Source organism: Ambystoma mexicanum, chromosome 3q (genome assembly GCF_040938575.1).
Source record: "Ambystoma mexicanum isolate Mex_15411 chromosome 3q, UKY_AmexF1_1, whole genome shotgun sequence".
Lineage (NCBI taxonomy): Eukaryota > Metazoa > Chordata > Amphibia > Caudata > Ambystomatidae > Ambystoma > Ambystoma mexicanum.
The window spans coordinates 654,504,088-654,530,602 of NC_090926.1; the positions used below are offsets into that span (position 1 = coordinate 654,504,088).

General features: G+C 46.7%; 1 protein-coding gene across 1 annotated transcript in view; it reads left to right on the forward strand.

The window, feature by feature from the left end:
- The window catches only part of TRIM16 (tripartite motif containing 16), a 225,244-nt gene that overhangs the window by 178,499 nt on the left and 20,230 nt on the right, over positions 1-26,515 (forward strand). Inside the window, exon 5 of the mRNA XM_069654546.1 lies at positions 7,398-7,493. Coding sequence (XP_069510647.1) covers positions 7,398-7,493 — 96 coding nt within the window. The remainder of the gene's footprint in view (positions 1-7,397; positions 7,494-26,515) is intronic.

Sequence of the window (26,515 nt, forward strand, 5' to 3'; positions counted from 1 at the left end):
CTGCATAATACATTATGTGGTGTATCATAAAGATTTTTTTTTTTTAATTATTTTCATTTTGGGGCATAATGCATTAGCCATTACGCTTTATTTGTTCAATAAGTTTGTTTTGTGACCCAAGGATGGAGTCCTTGGGTCCTGATGCTGCTGATTGCCCATCTGTGTTAGGCTATATATAATTTGCATCTACAGTCTCTTGAAGAGATGGTCCCTGGAATGCCCCTCCTCACCGCCATGAACATGACGGCCCGAAGAGTCAAGAATGAAAAATGCAACCCGCTATTTGGAAAGTTCCCAGGAGGGCCAGTGACATCAACATATGCAAACAGATATTCACTCAGACAACCATTCAAATCTTATCCAGTTAACGTCTTTATGGATACAGGTGCCACAACATTGATCCAAATGCCTCAATAGATCAGATTGACTAATAATGGAAATCTGTGGAGCTGACGTCATTAGAGACACCATGAAATAGCAACATTAGTCATGAAGCAAACTCTCACCCATGCGAAAGTTACACAGACACACACGTGCACACACGAAGAACATGTTTACACAGTTCTTTAAATATAGGACACATACATACTGTTAAAAGCCTTTATTACAACCCTGCAGGCACTCCGAAAGGCAGAGTGGTAATACTAACAGCTACACTGGGAACACATAGGGACTCATTACACGGTAGGCGGTAAACCATGGTGCTATTAGCACCATGGTTGCCGCCTGTACCATACCGGTACCACCATGGAGAAAAGGGGAATTACCACCCCATTCCAAGGTTGGCGGGGCGGTAATTCCCCCTTTCTCCATGGCCCTTCCCCATTCCCATTTTTGCCCCATAGGGCTCAATGTGAATGGGGAAGGGGCTAATTACGGTACCGCAAATTGCGGTACTGTAATTAGCACCATGGTCCCTTTGCGGGTCCCAACTTTAACGGCTGGTCTACACCATAGGGCTCAATGGGAATGGGGAAGGGGCTAATTACGGTACCGCAAATTGCGGTACCGTAATTTGCACCATGGTCCCTTTGCGGGTCCCAACTTTAACGGCTGGTCTACACCAGCCGTTAAGGTTGGGTCCCGCAAAGGGACCTCGTAGTAAGGCAGTAAGGGTTTACCGGTACCGGTGCCCTTACCGGTACTGGTAAATCCTTACCGCCTACCATGTAATGAGGCCCATAGTCTTTCTCATCACCTTGAAAAGGTGCACTGAGCGCTGAGAATAGAGCTGGGTCCCAGGCCAGGGGAGATTAGCTCCATCCAATCGGGGAACACAAATCCAGGGGTGGATGGGAGAGGGCAAGGGGCAATGGTAATCCTGCGACCCTACAACAATGTAATAGTTTTGTGGGGAAGCGTCAGGCAAGCCACCTGACATGCAAGGTCCAATTGAGGGACTTCTATAGGTACTGTGCATAGGCTCTATCACCTCAACTACCCAATCCTGTTCCCTCATAGATTTATGGAGACAAGCCCCATGTTGTGATGCAGTAAGTGAACAGAAATGCCCAGTGTGGGCTCAGGAGTGATGATCTTGGGATATTCTCAACGTCCTGTATGATCCCTGTCTGTGTATTAAACAACATTTCTAACTTGCCCTTGGCTGAGTCCTCCATCTGTGTGCTGGGGGAGGGTTCATTGGGCCCTTGGTTAGCGAATGGTGAGCTCGTAGTGTGGCCCCAGTCCTTCTGGTATACCTAAGCCAACACTCTGATTTTAGGTACTTAGCTCGATGAGGGAGTAGCATATTTTTTCACTTATTTTGGGTTTATAGTGACATTTTGAACGCCACATTTTCGAAATGCCATTTTGTCGGCACAAAATTGCCGAAAAAAATTCAAATGTTTTTTTTATTTATTTTTTTGAAATGGGAGGGTTCCCCCAAACCACTTTTCTATTGACACTTTTTTTTTTAACCAACGAAACTAAAATAAAACATAAAATAAAAAAATAAAAACATTCGAGGAAAAAAAATTCTGCTATTTTTTGTTTTCAACAAAATGGCATTTCGAAAATATGTTTTCAAAGATTTTACTGGATACCCTTATTTTGTACACTTCTAAAGCACACAATATTCCACAAGACAACAACACTCTACCACAGCATAATGGGCATTGGCTGGATACACAACATGAGGACCAGAAGACTGCATGCCAGAAACATTCGGACACTTACACAACACACAGAGATGTGTTCCTTTGCACCTTCCCAGACCAGCGCAACAGCAAAGCAATCATGCACTGCCCCCTCTGTTTCTACTAATCTAACCCACACCATTATCCTGCTGCCCCATAAGAGACCATGGAAATAGCAGAAGCTTTGCGATATCACACCCGATAATTCCAAAATGTCTCATCTGTCCCAATGAAAATTAAATGTTCCAGTGTCCCATGTGCGATTTGTTTTCTTTTCAATAATCTCTCCTGCTCGTTGTCATTTCCTTGTTCCTCCAGACGCATGAACTGATGCATGAGTCCACCTTCACTCATGGATACTGATGCAGTTGCTCTACCTAAGAAACACCCATCCATAATTTGTCTTATAAATGACCTAATCTTGATTGTGTGCTTGATCGGGAACAACCTCTTTATTGTTAAATACTCTCTCTTGGTTATAACTCTGAGGTACGAATGATGGTAGGTACAAAGCAATTGTAGAGTTGTACATGCATGAATCAAAATAAATGACATTGGTGATCTCAAAAGTGAATGTACCAAATAGCTCTGCACTGTTTCATCTATTCAATAAAAATATATTGCAACCTACAGCACAAAGAAATATTGCTTGCGCTAGCATGGTCGGGGTTAATTAGTCTGACAAATCTGCAACGATCCTTCATGGGCCTTATAAGGTGGTAGTGGCTCTAGGCCTGAGTTATTGGTCCAGAGCACCGACAGTCTTCAATGATGATCCCTGGGCTGTTACCACAAGTTAGAGTGATAGTTGCTTTTAGCACCCTGGTGCCAACCCCCGAGGTGGCGAGTGTCCTATTAAGAAAAAAATAAAAAAAAATAAAAAAAAGGGTTGGGGAAGCACACAGATACTCTTGCAGACCGCCCTTTGGAAATGGAAGCAGTTGTGGAGCCCCTCTTTCATTCCATGCTAGTTATGGGCAGAGCAGAGGTGGGAGGGGCAAAGAAGCAGGCGCATGAAGAAATGTCAAGGGCAAGGAAAACAAACCGGGACATGGACATTGTTTTTCTTAGTTGGTTTCAGGTCCGGACACGATACAATAATTGTTTTGAGTAACCGCTTGCTGTGTGAACACAGCCTGTATTTGCTTCTTTCGTGAAGGGATAAGGAGCTCCATATGTTTTCGGTAGGACCTGTGACGGGTCGTCTTAACACCTTCTGCACATTAGCTATTTTATGTTGGTGGAATAATGCTCCACACATACCTTACTACTACTGTGTTTTTTATTTTATTTTGTTAATGATGCTGTAGCAGCGAAGGTGGACCTGGCCATAGAGTGATAGTTCTGTACTAAGGGTACCTGAATCGTCACATAATAGTATTTTTCCGTCCTGCGCTAAACATACTTTCTAACTTGTTGTTACAGAGTACAAAGGGAATATTTACTGCTGAGAAAAAAAGAGGACACCAGGTCTTCAATTGAACATGTTATGTAAACTCTCCTGGCCAAAAGCAGAATCTCTTCTGAGAGAGCCAACAATGAGACCTTGGGAGTAGTCTTTGTTTACACAGCTTGTTGATATGGGCACGCGCCTCTGTGTATCTACAGATGTTCCCTTGACCTTATCCAATGCCCATGAAATCCCTAGTTGAAGGGAGCACTGTGAACAGTATAGACAGTAAAAATGTATTTAACAATCGCCTCTACAAAAAGATTGCTAGGACATCTTTCTGCAGACCTAGGTAAAAAAAAAAAAAGACATGCTGGTCCTTGCTAAAATGGCACTATGGAGAGCGTTGGGTGAACAACTGGAAAATCAATTTCCTGGTTCAAAAGGAAATCTGGCCAATCGGACAAAACCTTAGGAAAACACTGCACATAACAGCCACCTTATCATGAACAAATAATGTTCAAGATCCCTTTATAGTAGGGTGGTCCAACTCCAGGCCATGAGGGCTGAAAACCTGATGGGTTTTCTGGACATCCCATATTAATATTCATAGAAAAAACTGCATGCAAATTTGTCTAATAACTATTAGGCGGGGCATCCTTATGTTCCATATTTCCAGAATTCGAGGCCTTATGGTTGTCCATCACTCGCTCTCCTAGTAGAGTCACTCCCAACCACAAAGGAAGTCCTCCAGCAGAGGAGGCCATGAGCTCAAAAGCTTCACTAGAATCCTGGCCCAGTGACATGCAAACTGATGCAAAGAAGCTACAAAAGGGGCAACATAAGAAACATCCCGTTATAGTCTTGCTTAATTGCCTAGTTCTGATTTTAAAAAATCGGTCGGACCCCTGTTAAACCAGGCTGAAAAAGCTTACAACAATTCTCTCAAAAGCCATTACTGGCCAAATATGACACAACATGTTCTATGGAAACAGTCAAAGCACAGAGGTTCTTACCCAAAAACCATTGACAAAACCCAACCACTTGCTTTTAGGTTTGTTCTATTAGGACATCCTTCCTGGCCACACACATAATCTGAATGTCTAATCAGACATTCTGTTGTGAGCATAAACTGGCTCCCCAGAAACCAAACTGTAAAGCTGAATAGCGATTATAGTGTCCTGCAGGATCACTATTTCTCTTTAAACAGAAGGCATTTCATCAAAGGAAGGCACTCACACTCTGGACAAAAGTAGCAGATCAGATTATTAGGCCAGAGGAGACCAGATCTGGGTTATCAGGCTCATTGCAGGTTTGTTTCTTTGCCTTAACTTCTCAAAAACGCACAACCACGTGTGTTGTTCGGAAGGCATTGAGGAACTTGCCTGATTAGCTTAGAAGAAAGACATCCCCCGGGAAATGGGACCTTGTCCCACCCAGGACCACATGACCGAGTTTTTATGTTATTATTGAAGCAAATAAGTGTCCCCTAAACTTCATTGCTGCTGAGTTCACAAGCATGGGGATGATGACAGGATGATCAGCCTACATTCCTTGTTATGGATTTTGCCTGAACATGCAGAGCCACTGTAAAAATGAAAGTTTCCATTGACCGGTGCCACAGCTGGAATGTCACCAGACACAGTGGTTTATTCAGCTAAACCGTTTTGGTGTGTAAACTTCGGTGCCCAGTGATAGTCACCTGGAAATAGCCACCAGGGAGCAACATTTCCCAAAGAATTCAGCCTCTGGTAATTCAACACTTCCCCCAAATGTTCTAGGCTTGAAGGTTATAATATAAAGCTGTACCCGTCATAGAATATTTGGGGAAGGTATTTTAGGGGTCAGGAAAAAAGTCGCCTATCTTGTGACTTTTTCCAGGTGACTTTATCACATGGGACCTAAACCTCCACCACCTAGTTTGAGCCTGGAGAGCAGGGAGACAGGCTTTCATTGCTAAAGCCACCCGCTTCCTTGTTCAAAGCAATTCTGCAGCAAGACCCTTGAACACTTGTGCTGGGGTGCCCAGTGTGGGTCCCATGACCTGGACAGTTATTGCATTCCGAGTATCACAAGGGTACTAAATGAATGCAGGAGGGTGTGAATTGCAGCATCTTTTGAAACCAAATAGTTGTAATCAAGGTTTTGTCCAGAATAGATGTGATTGCCTCTTGCTCCATTCGATTGTAATTTATTGTCTTCCTTATCTGGCTTCCACCATTCTTTATTTTTCAAAAATAACCCCCACATCGGAGGGTGCACCTGGCTAAAAATGGCTAGCAATTCGAGCATAGATATGCTGGTGTGACTTGAGCATCTCAGTGAGGGCTTGGGGACCTTTCTGGTCATGTATGCATGATGATTGGTGATTGCTATTCGTGCCCTGTAGCTGCGTCCGGGGTGCACAGGGATTGCTATTCACAACTTGAACCTCTGTCCGGGATGCATACAGGTTTGTTTTTTTTCATGGTAGTCGAGCTCCATGCGTAATTTGAGCCCAGTCTTCCATGAACATTTAAAAAAAAAAAATGTTGACCACTGCCATAAGAAATGGAATGGTCCCTTTTCTCTTTCTATGGAGAGCGCCTGGAGTGGAGCATAAGGCTCCAGACCATCAGGTAAATTGTTGCGGGGGGGGGCGAGGTAGGGGAAAGGTTTGTGATGTCTTGGGGGTGAGTGTTGAAGGTGGGAGTGTGATGAGGCAACAGGGACGGGTTCCCTGTTTCCTGCCCACAGTCAAGATGGCGGCACCCTGGGGAAGGTCTCGGGTCGCTGGAGAAATGCAGGTGGTACTCTGTGCGTTTTGCCCGTGTTCAGCCACCTGATTAGACGAGTGCCCTTCCCTGTGTGTGAATAAAACGCAAGGCCCCGATATATTCTCCTGGAGCACTTTGCCTTTGTTTTAACCTGGAATAAGTCAGATTTGGGACAGTAGCACACACAGAATATACAGTATCACATTTTATATCATTGTTCTTGGTCCTGAAAGTGATTCACTTTTTGCCAATGTTTGACACCGTTTTCAGTGGCGTCACCACTGGTGACACCACTTGTTTTACTACCTGGGACATTAGCCTCTGTTTCTGAATTGCAGCTGAATCACCTTGCGGGTGCAAACTGCATATTCTACCAGCTCACACTGTTTTCATGCATCTGTAATTTATGGACTGGCTGAATTTACGGTTACAGCCACTTGTGGATTTCTTTTAGAATCGGGGTCTGTCCTTCTTACATCAACTTTACAGGAGCCCTTTTCTTAATCTACCCCCGTTTAGTATTTTTATACATGTATGCTTGCATTATTTTATTAGACTGCAATCATTTGTCTCGGAATATTTTTATTTTTATTTGTATTGTACACTTGTTTTGTTCTTTAACATTCCATTAGTCCGCCTGGTGACATTTGAGGTATATTGCATAATTTAAACGTAATAAAATGATCTTGGAAACACTAGAACTCTGAAATGTTGCTGGGCAGCCAGAGGAAAGCTAGAGGAGAACATAGTCAATTACATGTTGCGACAATGGCACTAGAAACCTTCATTTGCACTAAATGCCATAGTTGACAGTGCATATCACCTTGTTGGTGTCCTGCTTCTAGGAACGTTTGAACTTTACTTTCATCATTTCACCTTCAAATGCTACCTAATCGTTAACCAGCTCTGGACGTGCATCAAGTAAGATAGCATTGTTTTCCAGCTAAAAGGCACTAAGACTCCGCATGAGTTCTCCCTGATCATTGCCAAGTGACAGTTTTGCATTGTGCATTCGAATCATGGCAGACCTTGACAATTGAAAAGGCAATTAAGAAAGAAAGATAACATTTTTTTCTGCCGCTGAACTACATCTTATCTTTTTCCTTTTTGCAGAAGAATGTGGGATAAAAACAATGGTGTCTGCAATCGTCCCCGCAAAACACCGGATCTCCGCTCCAGAACCGAAGACCAGAAATGATTTCCTGAAGTGTAAGTAAAGTAGAAAGGGGCTGCATTTCTTGAACCTGAATTCCCAGTCTTCTTAACACGTATGCACTTTGTGCCTGCAACAGAAGTTATCCCCATTAGTACATGTGAAGATGTGTGGTCATTGAAGTAAATACGCACATCCCTGTCCATCTTCTATGGTAAACGGGAAGCATCGCCAGCCATCTTGGTTAATGGCATGGAAAAAAGAGTGGATGGCGTTTGCCTACTGTAAGTGGCGTGGCTTCAAATGTCAGTTCGTTTTTGCACATTTTATGAGCACCGTGTGACTAGTCTACATGACCGTTCTTTTGTATGTCTGGAATCTTTTCATTGTGCTATCTGGCCTCCCCTCGTCCTTCATCAAATTTCCCACGGTACCACAAATGGGCCATAGTTGCTGCCACTGCTCACGTGGTGAGCAGTGCCATGGGAGAGCATCATGTGAATGTGTTGAGTGGAGTTGTCCTGTAGTTTCTGAGTGCGTGGAGAATCTCAATATCTCAATTTCTTTCGGTTATCAGAATTACTTTGTTCAGAGTGCACACACAACATTGAGTGCGCACACAACGTTCTGCTTCTCAGTTTGTCAGGGACCAGCATGACATTATCCTTCCTTACATGTTTCTACCCTTAGTTTTCTGAATAGACCCTGAACTCCCCCCTAGAAAGGAAATCCATTGTCCATCTCTAGGGCTCTGGAAATTTCTAGCCAGCCAATCGTTTTCCATCAATGCTACCTCTGTAGAGGTGGAGTGCACAAGCTTAACTTTTGAAATAATGAACCATACCAGTAGATTGAACGTGTTGAGTACTGCTCAAATGCCTGTCTGTGTTCCCTATATCCGTGGGTGGCTACCCCTTCTTAGAGCTTATGCTTGAGGGTTGTTCAATCATGGTGGAAGCTCTACACATGTTGATATCTTCCATTCATCTATTGCTGGAAACCGTGCCTTCCCCATAGACAGGCCTTGGCTTTCACCACACCTTGGTAGCCCTGATGGACTAGTGTGATCGCCTTTGCAGGCAATGAGAAAGGTAGGACTGACTATCTAAGAGCCACTGAGGACCACACATTCCTCAGAATTGGGATTCTGTGACTCCCATCATCCGCAATGGTGTCTGTGGACATCTGTCCTTCTTGGTTTCTGCGATGATCCCTTGCATTAAACCATCTGCACGTGTTCCTTGGTGCAGTGAGGCTCACGCATTTTATAGGCTGTGGATTTCCTCTTTGGTCCAGAGAGGAAATCGGGGGAATTGTCTGTTCTGAGCAGATTTCTAATGCAAAATCACAGACCCTCAATTGACACATCTATTTATTGATGAGCAGAGTAAGCCTTGGCGCCAAATGTTGAAGTATTGGAGTAAAGGCTTGTGATTTGTCACTTCCTGAATGTGTGCCCATAGATCAATATTGGTCATACTTGAGGCCCATAAAATGGCTCGAGCCTCTTTCATGGTTTGAGGATAGCATTGGTCTATGAGAGTTGGAAATCTACTGGTGTAGGCCACTTCATTACTTTTTTCATCTTTGCCAAGTTCTGTCAAGGCAGTCCAAGCATCTACCATGATTTCAATTGCTTGGAGAACATCCTCTTGTTTCTAGAAACGCTGCTTGTTGATGCCAACTCATCTTCCAGTTTGATGGGCGCTTTAGTTAGATGCCCCAGGGGTTCAGTGTTGTTGGGATGAAATGGTCAAAATAGTTCACCAACCCAAAAAAAACTTCACTTTTCTGATAACATCAGGGTGTGTGCATGGGGGATGTGATGATGGAGTTCACTTTTTATGCTCCAGGTTCTTGCCATCTTGGTCTTGGTCAAAAGGGTAACCAGAATGTGTAGAATCACAATTTATAGTACTCTCAATATTTTGTGTATTGTAACACGCTTTCTCTGAGACCTTGCAATACTGCATGCAGCCGGTGAAGAAGTTCTTTCTTAATACTGGAATAGTCTCTTTCATTGAGGGCGTATTTATGATTTTGTTTAGACATTTATACCGCTACTGACTGTACTTAGCATAGCATGCACCACGGGTCTGTAATCGTGGCTCTCCACGTCTTCCAACATACCTAGCCTGCATAGTCGATGGCAAGGGGTCATGGGAATTGTAGTAAAAAAAAGTCTGAAGAGCCAAAGGTTGCAGACCCAGGAATACACCAATCTAGCCCTCTTTCTCTTTCTTTTTTCCCGTTCCCTCCTTTCCCCCTGTTTTCTTTGTCTATTTTCCTCTCGCACGTTTTTCTCTGGTTTGTCTCTCGTGCTCTCATCCCTATCTTGATCTCGGTGCTCTCTCTCTCGCTCACTTTGTGTGTTGTGAATCACAATGTCAAGTGTGAGTTTGCTAAAGACACTCAACCGATTGCTCACAGCAGTGTGACAAGCAGTAAATGTCATCTTGATGGAGGTTGGCAGTATTCTGTTACCTACAAAAGTAACTAATGAAAGCACACACACTTTATACATTTAACCATACTAATATTGTAAGCTGCCCCTTTTCAAGAATGTACAACTTTTGAAATACTTATATTTTAGTCATAAGAATATTAAACTTGTCTTACTGAAGAAAGCACATTATAAAAACCTATAACAAACATATAGGTTATTTTCTGATCGAAGTCTATAATTCCAGGATGGACATTCTGGTACACTTCTACTGTACTCTTTCGAAATAGCCCCATGAATAGGGCTAGGTGAAAATTGCCATTCGGAACATTCAGGCTTATTAAAAAAATTAAAAAAACAAAGAGCATTTGGAAGATAAGAATGAACACGCTTCTTAACATTGAAGAAATGTCTGTGATAAAAGGTCTGTATGGTTAATGCACACTGGCTTGGGGCCCATTTTGTTTTTCACAACACTCACCCTACCATTAAATCATTGACCCGTACACATTGATCCAGACAGCCTGAGGATTAGGATGTGAGGGTAAACTGGCTGCACCATCAGTCACTCAAATGGAGTCTAAGGACTTTCCAGAGATATTTCCTTTCCCAAAACAGAATTTTAGCTATATCTCAGTTGAAGGGTGGCAGTATACAATACCATTTCCCACAAAAATCCGAATAGAATTGTATACATTTTGTATATATTTTTTTAAACACATTGTACAGGGGAAAAGTGTCAGCAAGGTGAAATATATCATCCATAGGAAATGCAAAAATGTTATGTCTAATAACGTTTGAGCTCTAGAACAGATCATGAAATTCTTCAAACAAGGTATCTGGCCCGGGCCCTCTAAAGCTGGAAAACATCATACCAATCCATGTGCTGTTCAAAAGGGGTGTTTTGAACTTTTTTGCCTTGGTTTTCCCATGCAGACAATTTCCCTTTTGTGATCATGTGCACATACCAAACTGCTGGACAGACATTTGCCATGAAGGCAACAAGTTGGGCACAAAGTGCAAAAAGGAAATCCTTTGTTGGTTTGGCATCAATCCGTCCAGTAGATTGTTATGTTTGTCAGGTAGTTGGTGTCTCTGTACCCAAAACGTTATCTCCCATGATTCATAGCAGGTGCCAAGGCTTTCCATTTTCTGAACATCCGCTATTATGCGGATCCAGTTTTATTTTTGGAAACTGCTCTAAAATGATATAAGGTGTGAATGTAGGATAGTTTTGAGGCTGGAGAGCATGTGGGCAGGGTAAGAGATGGTGATTTCAGAAGTTTTAGTGGCCGAGGATCATGTAGAATTGTTCTCCTGAGCGTTTGAGTAAAGTGAAACTTGATTAATTTCGATTTGCTAAAGAAAAGATTAAATACTTAACAAACCTAATATATTGAGAAGTGATAATCACAGGAATTGCTAGTTATGGGAAGAGGGTATTTTAAATCAATTCAGGAAGCAATCCCTGTGTTTATTATTGTTTAAAAAAATAGTGATTGCTTCCCAAATGAATCTAAACTGTGTCTGAGGATGGGGTTCAGGGGCAATTGTTGTTAGTGGGTGTAGGATAAGATGGAAAAGCTTTTATTTGATTCAAGATATTACATTAAAAGTGTGCAACCTAAGAAAGAGCGGTGCCAATGGATGTTTTCGTTTGCCTTTTTTTAATTGAAAACACATTTCACGTGACTGAACAGTGAAGGTCTCCATTTTCTCATGACATCAGCAGTAATGATCTGCACCTCCCTCGTCCCAGTACTCCTATATTAATCCTGGCATTACCCCAACATCCCTCCTCCTCATCCCAGCACCCGAATGGTAATCCATGTCATTAACCCCACATCCCTCTTTCTCATCCCAGTACCCCACTTCTCACACCTCATTCTTCCTGGTCCAAGTCCCCCACTATCCCCACCTCGGTCATCCTCTGCAGTCTCCCAGCACCCCTGCCTCAGTCTTCTTGTCGCTGTCCCACACTACCCCACCTCAAGCTTCCTCATCCCAGTCCTCTGCTACTCCCACTTCACTCTTCATCTTAAATCCCTCATTTCTCATCCCCCTAATCCTTGTCCCAGTACCAATCTATAATCCTACATTTACCACCACCTCAATCTTCATTGTCCCAGTATATTAGTAATATCTTACATTACCCCACATACCACTTCCTCACCCCATTACTCCAGGCACTGTGAGGGGATCCCAGGAGGTGGGTTGCAAGGAAAGGACTGAAGCTTATCTCCCCCTCCTGTCTTCTAGAGTCGTCCCTCGATTATCCAGGTCCCAGGACAAGCGAAGGGTTCCCGAGAGCATTCCAGCTATTCGAGAGTGGACCAACAAGGTGAGCGTTACAGAATGCGAAGCCCTAACTAAATTATCCACCTGGGCGTCTACCATGGAAACTTCGGAAACAGACCAGTTAGCCAGTTGTTGGGGCAGTTGCGCTCAGAGGTTCATTCTGCGCGGCAGGAAACCAATGCGTTATGAAGGGAGTTGATTGTTGCCAAGGAGAGGACGGAGGATCTCGGGAGGCAACTTCTTCAGTCACAAGCAGGACAAGCCCCATTGCCTGGAGTTGGCCAGTCCACCCCCGTTACCGCAAGCAATCCGGTTCAGATTAACCTCCCAGGGGCTGTGCCACTGGCTCCTCCGGAACGGTTTGCAGGAGATCCCCGGCGATACGTCACCTTCATGAGCCAATGTCGCCTCCACTTTCTGTGCAGGCTGGGGGCCTTCCCTACGGATCAGACACGTGTGGTTTTTGTGTTATCCTACCTTAGTGGGAGTGCAGCTGACTGGTCAGTCCCATTCATTAGCCGGAATGACCCTCTGCTTCAAGACTTTGATGGATTTCAGCAGGAGCTGGAAAAACATTTTGCCCGATGCCACCATGGGCAGGCCATAGATAACAAACTCTTGTCTCTTTGTCAAGGGAACCAGGATCTGCTGACCTACATAGCGACGTTCAATCGACTGGTGGTTGAGGCAGATTGGCCTTAGGATAAACGGACTATGTTATTCCACCGGGGTCTTCGTGGGGATTTAAAGGACGTCTTAGCCCAAGTGGTGGACCCACCCTGGGATTGTGCCGAGTTTATTGGTTTGGTAGTCCAGTTGGATCGTCGAATACAAGATAGGAAGAGTGACTGGGGAAAATCTGACTCGCGCCCCCTATACGTACGCCCCAAGGATCACGCTCCGCGGGGCTCCGACAGAACCAGTGAAGCCATGCAGGTAGGAGGGGTCAGGCCCTCATTAACGAAAGCCGAACGGTACAAAAGCAGGGAGATGCAATTGTGCCTGTATTGTGGGAAAGCGGGCCATTTCTTAAAGGAATGCCCAGTCAAGCCCCCCAGACGAACCGTGAGTGCCATGGACAAGGAAAACCCCAAAGAGGAATCGGGAAACGACCGAGCACGGCAATTGTAGTGGTCCAATTGTCAAGCAAAGATATCCAGCTTAGACCTCCTATTTTGCGCTACCGGTGATTCTAATTCCACACCAACAGTCGTCGAATATGCATTAGTTGGAAGCCTACCTCGACAGCGGAGCAGTGGGAAACTATATCGATCGAGACCTTGCAGCAAGGATGGGCCTAGTCATGTGCTCCAAGCCAACCGCAGAAACCGTAACCACAGTTGATGGTACCGAAATCGATTCGGGTCCTGTGTCAGAGTGCACCACTGAACTTACCCTCCTGTGCGCAGATGGCATCGCAAAACTATAGTGTTTGACCTGATCAAAGCTCCCCAGTTCCAGCTGATCCTGGGAATGCCATGTCTGGTTGCCCATAACCCTTGAATCAACTGACAAATGCGCAAACTGGTTTTTGCCCACAGCTGTACGCATACTTGTTACCCGAAAGGGCGGAAAACAAAGCTTGCAAGTTCCCCGGTGCGGGAGGGATTGGCTCATGCCCTCGGATGGGTAGCAACCCTGCCAGTCCACTACCAAGATTTCCAAGACGTTTTCCAGAAGGAGCAGGCAAACACGCTGCCTCCCCACAGACCTTACGGCTGTCAAATCGACCTGCTGCCTGGAGCCCAAATTCCATGTGGACGCATCTACGCGCTCACTGAGCCCGAGAATCAGCACATGAAGCAGTACCTGGCCAATGGGTTCATCGGTCCGTCCAAGTCATCGGCCGGGGCACCGTTATTCTTCATTCCGAAAAAAGAAGGCGACTCAAGAACGTGCATAGACTATTGCGCTTTAAACCAGGTGACCATCAAAAACCGCTATCCACTACCCTTGATTCCGGAGTTATTGGACCAGGTCAAGGAGGCCAAAATCTACATCAAACTGGACCTCAGAGGGGCGTACCACCTGGTGCACATCAAAGAAGGGGACGAGTGGAAGACGGCCTTCGATTCCAAATATGGCCTGTTTGAGTATCAAGTAATGCCGTTCGGCCTATGCAACGCCCTTGCTGCGTTCCAGTGCTTTATGAACAACGTCCTCCGAGAACTTATCGACGTTTGTGCTCTTGTATACATCAACGACATTCTGGTGTACTCTACGTCTGAACAAGAATACATTAAGCACGTGCGGGCGGTCCTGGCTAAACTTCACAAACACCATCTGTACGCGAAACTCGAGAAATTCTCGTTCCATGTTACTGGGATGGAATTCCTGGGTTTTGTTCTTTCTCCCCAAGGCATACGAATGGACACTCACAAGGTGGACTCAGTCCTCAATTGGCCAGCCCCACTTCGATTAAGGGAGTCCAAAGCATGTTGGGGTTTGCAAATTTCTAACGCCGCTTCATCCCGGGCTTCTCCCAAATTGTGCACCCAATTACTTTGTTGCTCAGAAAATGCAACAAGACCTTCAACTGGACCGAAGAAGTGGAAAAAGCTTTTCAAGAACTAAAGACCAGGTTCACCTCTGCCCCCATTTTGCGACATCCGCGTCCAGACCTTCCCTACATTGTGGAAACCGATGCATCCAGCCTGGCCATGGGAGCGGTTTTGTCCCAAAAAGACCTTTTCACAGGCCAATTGCACCTGGTGGCCTTTTGGTCACAGAAGTTCACGCCTGCGGAGCTCAACTACGCCAACACCGATGAGGAGTTATTGGCCATTAAGGCAGCCTTTAAAGCCTGGCGACACTATCTGCTGGGGGCCAGGCACACAGTCACTGTAATAACTGACCACAGGAACCTCCAGTATGTGAAATGCGCGAAGGCTCAATCATCTCGGCAGCTACGCTGGGTCCTTTTCTTCACAGAATATGACTTTGTGATCACGTACCGACCCGGGGCCAAAAACGGTAAGGCTGACGCTCTTTCCCGCATGGATACAGATGACATGGCACACACACCACTGGACCCGGTGGCCATCATACCGGAGAATAGAGTACTAGGTATTACTACCAGCATGACCCAGAGTGAACTATTATACGAAATTCAACAGGTCTTCACCCAGGAGCAGCTACAAGAGTGGGCCTCTAGGGGAGAGCACTATAGTGTCAAGTATCAACTGCCGTACTACTGAAATCGGCTATTCGTTCCCGTGAAGGAACTACAAGGACAGGTAATCTCCGAGCACCATGACTCCCTCATGGAGGGCCATCCAGGAATCGCCAAAACCTTTGCAAAGATACAACGGAACTACTGGTGGCCAACTTGGCGCAAGGATGTAACCGAGTTTGTGTCTTCATGTGGTGTCTATGCCCAAAACGAGTCTAGCAAGCAGAGCCCTGCCGGGCTCCTCCAGCCGTTGGACATTCCCTCAGCCCCATGGCACACGTTGTCACTCGATTTCATCACAGAACCTCCCTCCATGTCGGGCCTTCAATTCCATCCTGGTGATTGTGGACTTATTTTCTAAGATGGCCCATTTCTTCCCCTTCAAGGGTCATCCGACTGCTTCTGGTTCACCAAAGTCTTCCTGGAACACATAGTACGCCTACCCGGATTCCCGTCAGTCCTAATATCAGATCGGGGGTCCCAGTTCGTGTCTAGCTTCTGGAGGAAATGCTGCTCTTTGGCCCAGATAGACATCCGGATGTCCACTAGCCATCACCCCCAGACCGACGTTCAAACGGAGACGACAAATCAAACTCTCGAACAATACTTACGCTGCATGCTGCACCAGGGTGAAGGGGACTGGAAGGAACTTCTATGGATCACCGAGTACGCGTATAATAATTCTCTACATAGCAGCACAGGGCAAACGCCATTCTTCACGTTCTATGGACGACATCCGCTCACTTCTGAACTCGACATCCCTCCAACCCTGGAATGCCTGCAGTCGAGACTCTACACACCACCATCACTCCAGCCTTTGCGAAAGCTCAGGAGCACCTACGACATGCTAAGGCACGCCAGAAAAAATTCACGGATCAGCGTCGCTCCGAAGCCCCTACTTATCAGGTGGGAGATTTAGTGTGGCTTGCTTCCAAGCATGTACCAATCAAAGGAACACAAACATTTCGTCCCCGGTTCTTGGGACCATACCCGTTGGAAGCCATCATTAATCCAGCAGCCGTGAAACCGACTCTACCAGACCATATGAGGATACACCCAGTGTTACATGTATCTCTCCTGAAACCATTTAGGCCGGGGACCTGTGTAACTGCTCCCCCTAAACCAGTTGTCATTCAGGGGGAACCGGAGTACGAGGTAAAGGACATTCTGGACTCCATGTGGGTGAAATCGAGGCTCTACTACCTAGTAGATTGGAAGGGATATGGACCTCAGGAAAGAACGTGGGAACCTAGTGAGTATGTTCATGCCCCTCGCTTGCTCCAGCGTTTCCATCAGACGTTTCCTTCCAAGCCAGGACCCGGCCAGAGAACCACCTTGAAGGGGGGCCTTAGGGGGGGGGGGAGCTGTCACGAACTTATCCCCACCAAGGGCTCACGGGGCCCTAAGGACCTTATTCGGATCCCCTCGGATGCCTTGGAGCCAGTCCTGGCGCTGTTGGCATAGGAGACGCTTGCTGGGACGGGGTTTCTATGAACTGAGGACAAGCATGGATGCCCCCATGCGGAATACTGGAGAACTGCATTCTGCGGTCTAGCCTTCAGGGTGGGGCCCGCCCTGCCCCACCCCAAAGACACCTGGGATACTGCCTTGCTATTTAAACGATGCCCGATTAGGGGCACGCGATTCGCATTATTCTGCCTAGCAGCGTGACGCTCATCTGGTCCTGCCTTTACCTGCTCTGCAGCATCCATCAGTGTCGAACTCTTCCAAGGCAAGAACCATCGCCATCCTTACCAGCTCTGCAGCTTCCATCGGCTCTGAACTTATCAAAGGCAGAGCCAGAGCCATCCTTACCTGCTTAGCAGCACTCATCGGGTTCAATATCATCCGAGGCAAGATTCATCGCCATCCTTACCAGCTCCACTGTTCGCTCGGAAGGCCAACATCTTCAAAACATCTTCATCTCGTTGGACTCTTGGGAAACATCCTCCTCCAGGTCCGCACGACCTACAGAACAAAACCAAAATCACAGGGACGCTCCCAGCGCCGCTTGGCTTTCTTCTTACCTGTCCTAACCGGACTTCGACTTCCACCGCAGCGCTTGCCACCTGCAACAAGAAGCGAAAAAGACAATATTGCAAATTCAACTAAGGACTTGCTTGCATCTAAAGACATTGCTTTCACCAGAAAGTCTTACCTGAAAGAAGGAGTTGCAGCCGGTCTGAACTCCGGCCCTCGCCAGTGAAGAAACTCGGTGGAACGGTGCCACCTTTCGATGCACCCCTGCCCAGTGCGGCAGGACGGTGAGCGGCTGAGCGCACCTTTATAGAGAACCAGGTGAGAGACATTCCCTGAGGAACTGCAAGGGGATCCCGAGAGGTGGGTTGCAAGGAAAGGACCGAAGCTTATCTCCACCTCCTGTCTTCCAGAGTCGTCCCTCGATTATCCAGATCCCAGGACAGGCAAAGGGTTCCCCAGAGCATTCTAGCTATTCGAGAGGTGCCCCCGTGGACCAACAAGGTGAGCATTACACCAGGCCGAGAGAGAGAGGGAGATATCGGATATCACCCTACAAGCAGGATCACAAAAGGGAGAACACTAAACTACAACCAACGTCCATGTCTCACGTGGTAAGTCCAAGACTTGTTTCAGTGGGCCTCGACTCTAACACAGTGAGGTGGTGTGTTTTCTCATATAACGTGCAATTTCCTCACACAGTTTAAATTTTTTAAAAATTTTTATTATATTGTGCACCATATAACCCGAAGGCATGAGGGTGCAGACAAAAACAAACAACAAAAAACCTGTAAGAGCCAAAGGCAAACACAAATAAGGATAAAATGAGACACAGCAATTAGCAATCAACAGCCTGTCACAGCCCTGAATCAAAGAAAAAAATTGGACATACAGAATCACCGAATAAACAATAGTCCGAATGAGAGGCACATAAATCCTTCACTAGAGCATCTAAATTTAGAGAATCAGATTACAATTCGATCTCCTTTTAGGCAAATATTTACATCGTCTAAGAAAGACAGGTAAATTGCTAACCCCGCAGCCCACTAAAATATAGTCACTATTGGGCTGAGAGCACCACTCGCTCAGGTCCAATTTCCGAATGATCGTTAAGTCAGTGGGTCTGACCACGCCTGGGCCTGTTCCATGACGCAACCAGGCAAGAACCTTTTTGCGCAGGGCTCCTTTAGTCTCTTTATCTTTTAGTTTTCCTAATGTTAGTTATAATTAAATTCTCAGGTCCATTAAAAAGTCATGGGAATTCACATCCTTTATCATTGGCATTTGAGACTTTTTAGTTGTAGGTTGCTTAGAGATATCCTCTTAAGTTTGGCATTCACACAGAGCGGTTTCTTGGGGTCCCTCCTCATACTGTCCATGCCCCCTTCCTCCATGATGCTCAAAACTGCTCCAGCCTGGAGACAGGTCCACTATTTGCCCGCATTCTGTCAGCGCTCGCTCTGCTCACAAACATGTACCTTAATAGGGCTTAGTGTACTGAAATCTTTAAATGAGCACTTTGTGTTGCTCGCTTTTAACTAGCACAGATTTGCAAGGTAACTGGTGTTTTGTGAGCTCTTGGAATTGGAAATGTTCCATCATGCATATGAAAGGCTGTGCCACTGATAAAAGACATGCGTTTGCACTCGTGTGCAAATCTTACTTCCACATAAGATGCAAACATAACTTTCTGTCCATTATTTATGGCCCCTGTGGGTTTCTGTTTCAATACAATTGTGAGCTGAGCCATTATTAATGTTTCCTGAATTCAACTGTAGTAATCTACACCTGTGCTAGTAAGGTTGCATGTTTTTGTTCACAGATGCTTTAAATGTTGTGTAGATGTGTCCTAATGTGTATTTATAAATTGTCCCACATGCACAGAGTTAAATTCATATAGGTTTGTTTTTCAGCTTCAGATGGTCTGGGGAGCCAAAAGTAGCTCCTGGTTGTTGGCATCACACTAACTAGGCTCTTTTAGGCTACAAGCGGGAACCAAATAGCTCCAAGCTCCCCTCAATTCTGAACCCTGTGTTAGGTTTTAAATGTTCTGTGCAAATGTATGGATTCTCTTGGGTTGGTTGATTGAGAAATTAGCTAAATACTTATGTATAATGGAATAACCTTCGCATTTATTTATAGTTTGTATAGTGCGCTACATGCCCATGGGCTTCAGAGGGCACATACATGGACAGACAAAGTAGAGTCAGGCAGGAAAGAGCAGATATAATAGAATAAATCTAATCCTGGGAGTTAAAGACAAAATTCTTAATCACTTTCTTAAAAATTGTCAGTGATGGAGAGCATTTAATGAGGAGGGGCAAGGAATTCCTGTCCTGGATTGCCCTGACTTCAAAGCAGGTGCCTTCGAACTTCTCCAGGCGTTAGTGAAGTTGAGTTAAGAGGTTGGAATTATTGGAACACAAAATTCTTGAAGGCTGTGAACGTGAAATTATTTTTCTCAGGTATAAAGGTGCAGCTGAATGTAAACATTTGAAGGTAAGAGACAGAATCTTATATCTCACTCTCTCTCTGATTGGCAACCAGTGAAGATCTTGTCTAAAATCAGAAACATGGTCACCCTTATCCAGACCAAAGACAGCCCTAACAGCACCATTTTGTGTAGTCTGCAGACTACAGGTGCCAATAAGTAGGCTGTTACAGTAATCCAAGAAGGAGTTAAATAAAGTTGTGGCAACCAGAGAGTGATTCTTAATATTAAGATAGGGACTCATCTGATAGAGAAGTTTGATAACAAGTCTGCGTGAAGAGCGAACATTGAAACATGCTTTTTCTTGGATAACTTAGTCCAGAGTGACATCAACGTTTTTACAGTTTTAGTGACGGGGATTATATTATCCATGATGAGGAACTGAGAAAATGTAACATCAATCTTCTTAAGACAAGGGCCTGAGTCAAATATGATAAGCTCAGTTGTACTGTTATTCAGGGCCAATGAGTTATAGGCCATCCAGTTCTGTATCTCTTTATAAAGATTGACTGTTTTGGCATGCGTGTCTTAGATGCCAGTCAATTCAAAGTGGACCTGGGTGTCCTTAGCATACTGGACACCTGGCCGTCAAGCAGATCAAGAAGTGATCTAATGTAGATATATATAATTTTTTAAAATATCTTTATTGGTTTTTCAACAATTAGTGACCGACAAGGATCATAGATAGATCAATGCAATATGCACAATCCAAAAACAACATAACATAACATTCCCAACTTTCCCGCCCCATCCCCCTCCCTCCAAGACCTCAGGTACATCAGTCTTATCCTTCTGGACCTCGGGTTGGGTCAGGACTGTCCATACTGTCCGATGTGCTATATGGAGCCACCGGGTGGAGCAGAGGCACTGTCAACGCCACCCAACGGATTAGTTCATCACTGGAGTCCAGCTTCTGTACCTGAATCGCTGTTTCCCACGCTGCGGTCTCAGCGGCGATCCATCTTTTGAGATCGCCCCACCAAAGGGCCTCGCTTAGGCCACCGGCGCTTTTCTAACCCATGGCTACGCGTCTTTTCGCAGTGATGTATATCACGTCTTTGAGTTTATTTAGGGGCCTGTTTTTACTGTCTCGTTTATACCTTCCCAGAATACAGGCTGCTGGTTCGTGAATTACCAATTCAATATCCGTGTTTGCAACCCTCTCCTTCACCTGGGAACAGAACCTCTCGACCGTCGGGCAGCCCCAGAACATGTGGGTCATACCCCCCCTTGGCTCATTGCATTTGGGGCATATCTGGGTTGTGGCTCCTTTGAACCTTGATATGGCATCAGGTGTGAGGTAGGCTCTGTTGGTGATGAACAGTTGGATGAGTTGGAGACGGGCATTTCTAGAAATGTTCTTATGGTAGTGGGTTACTCTCTCCCATGCTTTGTCCTCAAATTCAAGGCCCAATTCCTTCTCCCACCTCTCTCTGCATTTAAGTTCTTGTTTGGTGGTGCCCTGCAGTAGGGCTTCTTATAGTCTGGAGGTTGCGTGGCCCCCCCTCAGCAGTGTCCAACATCGACTCAATGATGTCGTTCTCCATGATTTGGTCGGTGGCTTCCAGCCATCTGTCCTTCATTGCCTGTGTCACTGCTCTATGGTGCAGAAACTGGCCTGTGGGAAGACCTCTGGACTCGCTGAGGTCACTAAATTTCATGAGCTCCTGTTCGTATATGAGGTCTCCTAATACTACAACCCCATTGGGTGGCGACTGAGTGCGTATTTCTGTGTGTCCCCATGAGAATTTAGCCATGACTGCCTCAATGGGGATCTGCGGGGAATATAGGTCTGTCGCCCCCACTGATTTACATGCCCGCCTCCAGAGCTGGGATCCAAGTCTAACCAGGTATGGGTAATGTCTCAGGGCCCCCTTGTCAACCCATAGTAAGTCTCGGAGCAACCGCGGAGGCAGAGCTGGTTGGAGGAGTCGGTGTCAGAAGTGGTTTCATCTGCCATCCAATGCGCAACATGCCTTGATTATCTAGCCAAGTAGTAAAGTTCGAAATAAGGGACCTTTAACACCCCCTCTCATATGGTCTATGGAGAATGTCTAGCGCCACCCTGTGCCTACCTCCCTGCCAAAGGAACCCCCTGCAGAGTTTGTTTATGTCTCTGAAAAAGGAGCGAGGGATGTTGAAGGGGACGCTGGAAAAGCAATGCAGTAATCGGGGGAGCGCCACCATTTTGAGGAGACCCGCCCGCCCAGCCACCGAGAGAGGGAGCTTACCCCAGAATTCCATAGATTTTGCAAGGGCATCTTTGGCCTTAACCGTGTTGAGAATGTGTTCGGTGCTAGGGTTACTGTGTATGGTGACATCCAAGTATCTGAACGATGTCACCTGCCATTGAAGGTCTAAAGGGGGCAGGGATCTATGCTCCTCTCTGTACAGTGCGGCGAGGGGATAGAGACAGGACTTATCTTTATTGATCTGAATGCCCGTGTGTTTGTGGAAACCATCGAATGTCTCTAAAATGTAGGGAAGGAGATGCTCCAGGTTGTGCAGGTACAGCAGCATGACATCTGCGTACATAGAGACAAGGTGTGTCTCCCCGTTGAGTTTGATGCCTCCGTCTCCGAAATCCTGCCAGCGATACGCAGCTACTGGCTCCGTGGCAATAATGTATAGCATAGGGGACAGTGGACAACCCTGCCATGTGCCTCTGTAGAGGGGCCATTTTTCCGAGTATGACTTATTGGTGCGCACTCTGGCCATGGGATTGGTGTAGACCAATTGGGTCCATTTCAGGAGGGCGGGTCTGATCCCCATCCTGACCATGGTGGCATATAACCATTCCCATCTCACCGAATTGAAGGCCTTGGTGGCGTCTAGTGACGCCACAGCATATTTCTGAGGCCCTCGCTCGGTGCTGTATATTATGTGGTGTAACCTGCGCAAGGATTCGGTGATAGAGCGCCCAGACACGTAGCCAGTTTGGTCTTGGTGAATCAACAGGGGGATCGCTCTACGTAATCTATTAGCAAGGAGTGCAGTCAGTATTTTGTTATCCACATTTAACATAGACAGCGGTCTGTATGACCCACAGTCCGTCCCATCTTTTCCCTGTTTCAGCAGGGGGATTATTATGGCTTCTCTCATGGAGTCGGGGAGGGTACCGCGCTCGTAAGCCTCGTTGTATACCTGTGCAAGCAGTGGGGCAAGGGTCTCCTCATATGTTTTATAGAATTCCCCAGGTAAACCATCCATGCCCGGCCCTTTCCCAGATGGTAAGGATCTAATTATTGCTTTTACTTCGGGGGTGATTGGGTCGTCTAGGGCTTCAGCCATCTGTGGATCTATTTTGGGTAGCTCTGTTATCCAGGACGTCCTCTCGGAGTCAGTGAGGGGCAGGGTCTTGGAGTATAGGTCTCTATAGAACTTGGAAAAGACTGAGTTGATCTCAGCCTGGGTGTGCGCTGTGGTGCCGGCAGGTCTGAGTATGTGGCAAATGGGAGTCCTAGGGGTTTCCTTTTTGTAGAACCAAGCTAGGAGATTACTGGGTTTATCTCCCAGTATGTGCGTTCTTTCAGTGTGCTTAGCGTAACTTAGTTTCCCCAAGGTTTCTCAGTGTGACAGGCAGGTCTGTCTCAGTTTGGTAATTTCCTGTAGATGTTCTGGAGTCGGATCTGTCCTGCTCTCCAGCTCCCTCAACTCCCCTTCCGCGCCCTCCATGGAGTTAGTGATGGACCTCTGGGCACCCCCCACCGCAGCCATCATCTCCCCCCTCATGACTACCTTATATGCCTCCCACGCGGTACCGAATCATTCAACACTGTCCAGGTTGTTTTGCCAGTATTCATCGGTACTGTCTTTTATATGTTCGCGAAAGGCTGCATCGAGCAGGGCTTCAGCCCCAAGTCTCCATGTGGGAATCGGGGTCTGGGCGGGTATACTTCCCAGGTGGCCAACATGGGGGAGTGATCTGACAACACCCTTGGCAAATACTGTGCTTCACTATATGTGGCTTGCTGCCCCCGACTGACCAGAATATAGTCCAGCCTAGTGTGGACGTTGTGTGGCAGGGAGAAGAAGGAAAATTCTCTTCGCTCAGGGTCCTGTTCCCTCCACAGATCACATAGTGATAGCTGGCTTATTAACTTAGATAATATCTTGGCTGGGGGGGATGGGCGGGAGTGTTTAGTATCAGACCTGTCTTTGAGGGGATCTAGTGTGCAATTATGGTCTCCCCCCCCCAAAATCATAGTGCAATTTACATAGTGGCTCAGTCACGAAAACAGGGAGTGGAAGAAAACGGTGGTATCATGATTAGGAGCATAAGTACTAACCAGGCATAGTTCCTTCCCCTCCATGGTACCTTGCACAAGTGCCATCCTGCCTTCATCATCCATTCTGGTGCTCACCACTCTGAATGGGATGTTCGGGTTGATCCAAATCAGGACCCCTCTAGCATAAGAGGAGTAGGAGGAACCGATCAGGGTTCCTCGCCATGTTTTGGCTAGGGCCTTCAGTTTTTCCGTCGTCGGGTGTGTTTCTTGAAGCATAGCAATTCCGACCTTGCTTCGTCGCAGATATGCGTGTATCCGGTGTTGTTTCACAAAGCTGTTCATGCCCCTGACGTTCCACGTCATTACTTTTATTTTTTCAGCCATAGGCGCCGTGGTGTCCATTCCTCCTCCTCGGCCTCGGTCGAGGTCCTGTCGATGCTGTATCTGTCGTGCAGTTATCCTGAGGTCTTACTGTTCTACATCCAAACTTCCCAATGTGGGTGCTAACTCTACGTTTCTCCCTCCCCTTAAATAAACTTCCCAACCATAGAACTGTTCCAGCGAGGTGACCCTCGTTCTGACTGTCCCGTTTCTGCTCCTTAGGACCTGGCATGGTCTTCGGGTGCCCTACGGGCAGGTAAACGTACCCTGGAAAAGGAAACTCCTGGAGGGTTGGGGGAGCACTTGCTTCGGTTTCCGCAAGTAGGATCATATCAGCCGATTAATAGGCTAGGTCTTTCTGCTGAAATGCAGTTGTATTAAGAAGAGTTCTCCTGCGGCTTTAGGGAGGCGGTTTGGTGCGGCTTACACCTATTGTCTTCGACGTCGGGTAGTTGCTGTCCGTCCATCCAGTCCCGTGCTTGTTCCGGGGTGTCGAACAGGACGGCCCTGTTGTTGTGTATTACTTTTAGTCTTGCAGGGTATAGAAGCATGTACCGCAATCCTGCTGCTTTCAATCTGGCTTTTGTATATATGAACTGAGCTCTGCTCATCTGTACTTGGAAGGTGTAATCGGGATAAATCGCAATCTTGGCGGTGTCCCTCTTGATCTGACCACCTGATCGTGAGTGCGCCAAAATGACCTCTCGGTCCCTGTAGTTCAGTACTTTCGCTATCATGGGCCTAGGTGGACTGCCCGGTAGTTTTTTTCTTGGCAAGTGTCCTATGAGCCCTCTCTATGGAGAAGCCCTGTGACAGATTTTCTGTGCCAATCTCCTGCAGCAGGAGGTTCTCCACGTAGTTGGTGGGAACTGGGCCTTCAATGCCCTCCGGCAGGCCGAGAAGCCGGATGTTGTTGTGGCGAGCCCTACCTTCTGCCTCCTCCGCTCTGTCCTCCAAGTTCTTGACTCTGCTGAAGGCCATCTACGTCGTGCAGGAGTTGGGTTTTTGCTTCCGTATTTTTGCATACCTTGGTCTCCAGCGCTTCGGTCCTGCCAGCCAAGGAACGGACATTCTGATGAAGGAGGCCCAGATTCGTAGCTACAGCGTCAATTTTGTTCTCCATTGTTGCTTGGAATGTCTTAATGGCCTCGAGTAGTTGGGTGTTGCTAGGTTCAGCCGTCGTTGCAGTGGGGCCAGTTTCCGTCCCAACAGTTGCCGTGTCCGAGGCCTCGGGGTCGAGGAGACCGTTGGCCATGAAAGCGTCTATGGTGGTCTGGCGCTGCTTGGACCTAGCCCCCTTCGGCGTCGATTTATTCGAGCGTGACATTCTCCTGGATCCGTCTACGTCACAGAGGGCAGTAGCAGTAATGAGCACTTTCTTTTGTGGCCTTGGGCGAGGCTCGCGGCTTCGAGGTGTGGAGGCCTGTGTCGGGCCTATCATCCATGGGCCCTCGGGTGTCTCGATAGCCCATGCAACGCTGCCGATGCTCCATTTGGCAGCTATGCCTCCCAGTCACTCTCCCTACTCCTCTCCCGAGCGGTTGTGCGGGTTTGTAGTCTCGCGGTCTGTTGGGATGGCGCTGGGATCCCCGGGCTAAGTGTGTGAGCGCTGCCATCTTGGTTCCTAGCCGAGCGGTAATCCGCGGGCGTCCAAAGCAATCTTTTGGGCTTACACCCTCGAGTGTGGAGGGTCCTGGTGCTTCCGGCAGTCGTCCGCAATAATCGTGGTGCTTCGCAGGGTTTTTTGAATGTTTCAGAGCCGTAGAAAACAGATTATAAATGGCACATCTAGCGGAGCTCACCGAAGTGGCGTCCTCTCTACATAGCGGTTAGCCACGCCCCCCCATCTAATGTAGATATTAAATGTAACAGGAGACGGGCAAGAGCCCTGCACCACACCAAAGGAAGAAAGAAAAGGAGGGGCTTCACATTTCGTAGGTGTCACCCTGGATGTTCTAGGACCTAGGAAAGATGTGATCCAGTTGGCTGCACACTCTGAGCAATTGAGGATGTTAAATAATCTTTCACATAGCAAGTCGTGATCAATCAGGTCAAATGCTGAAGAGAGGTGCAGCAAAATATGCAAT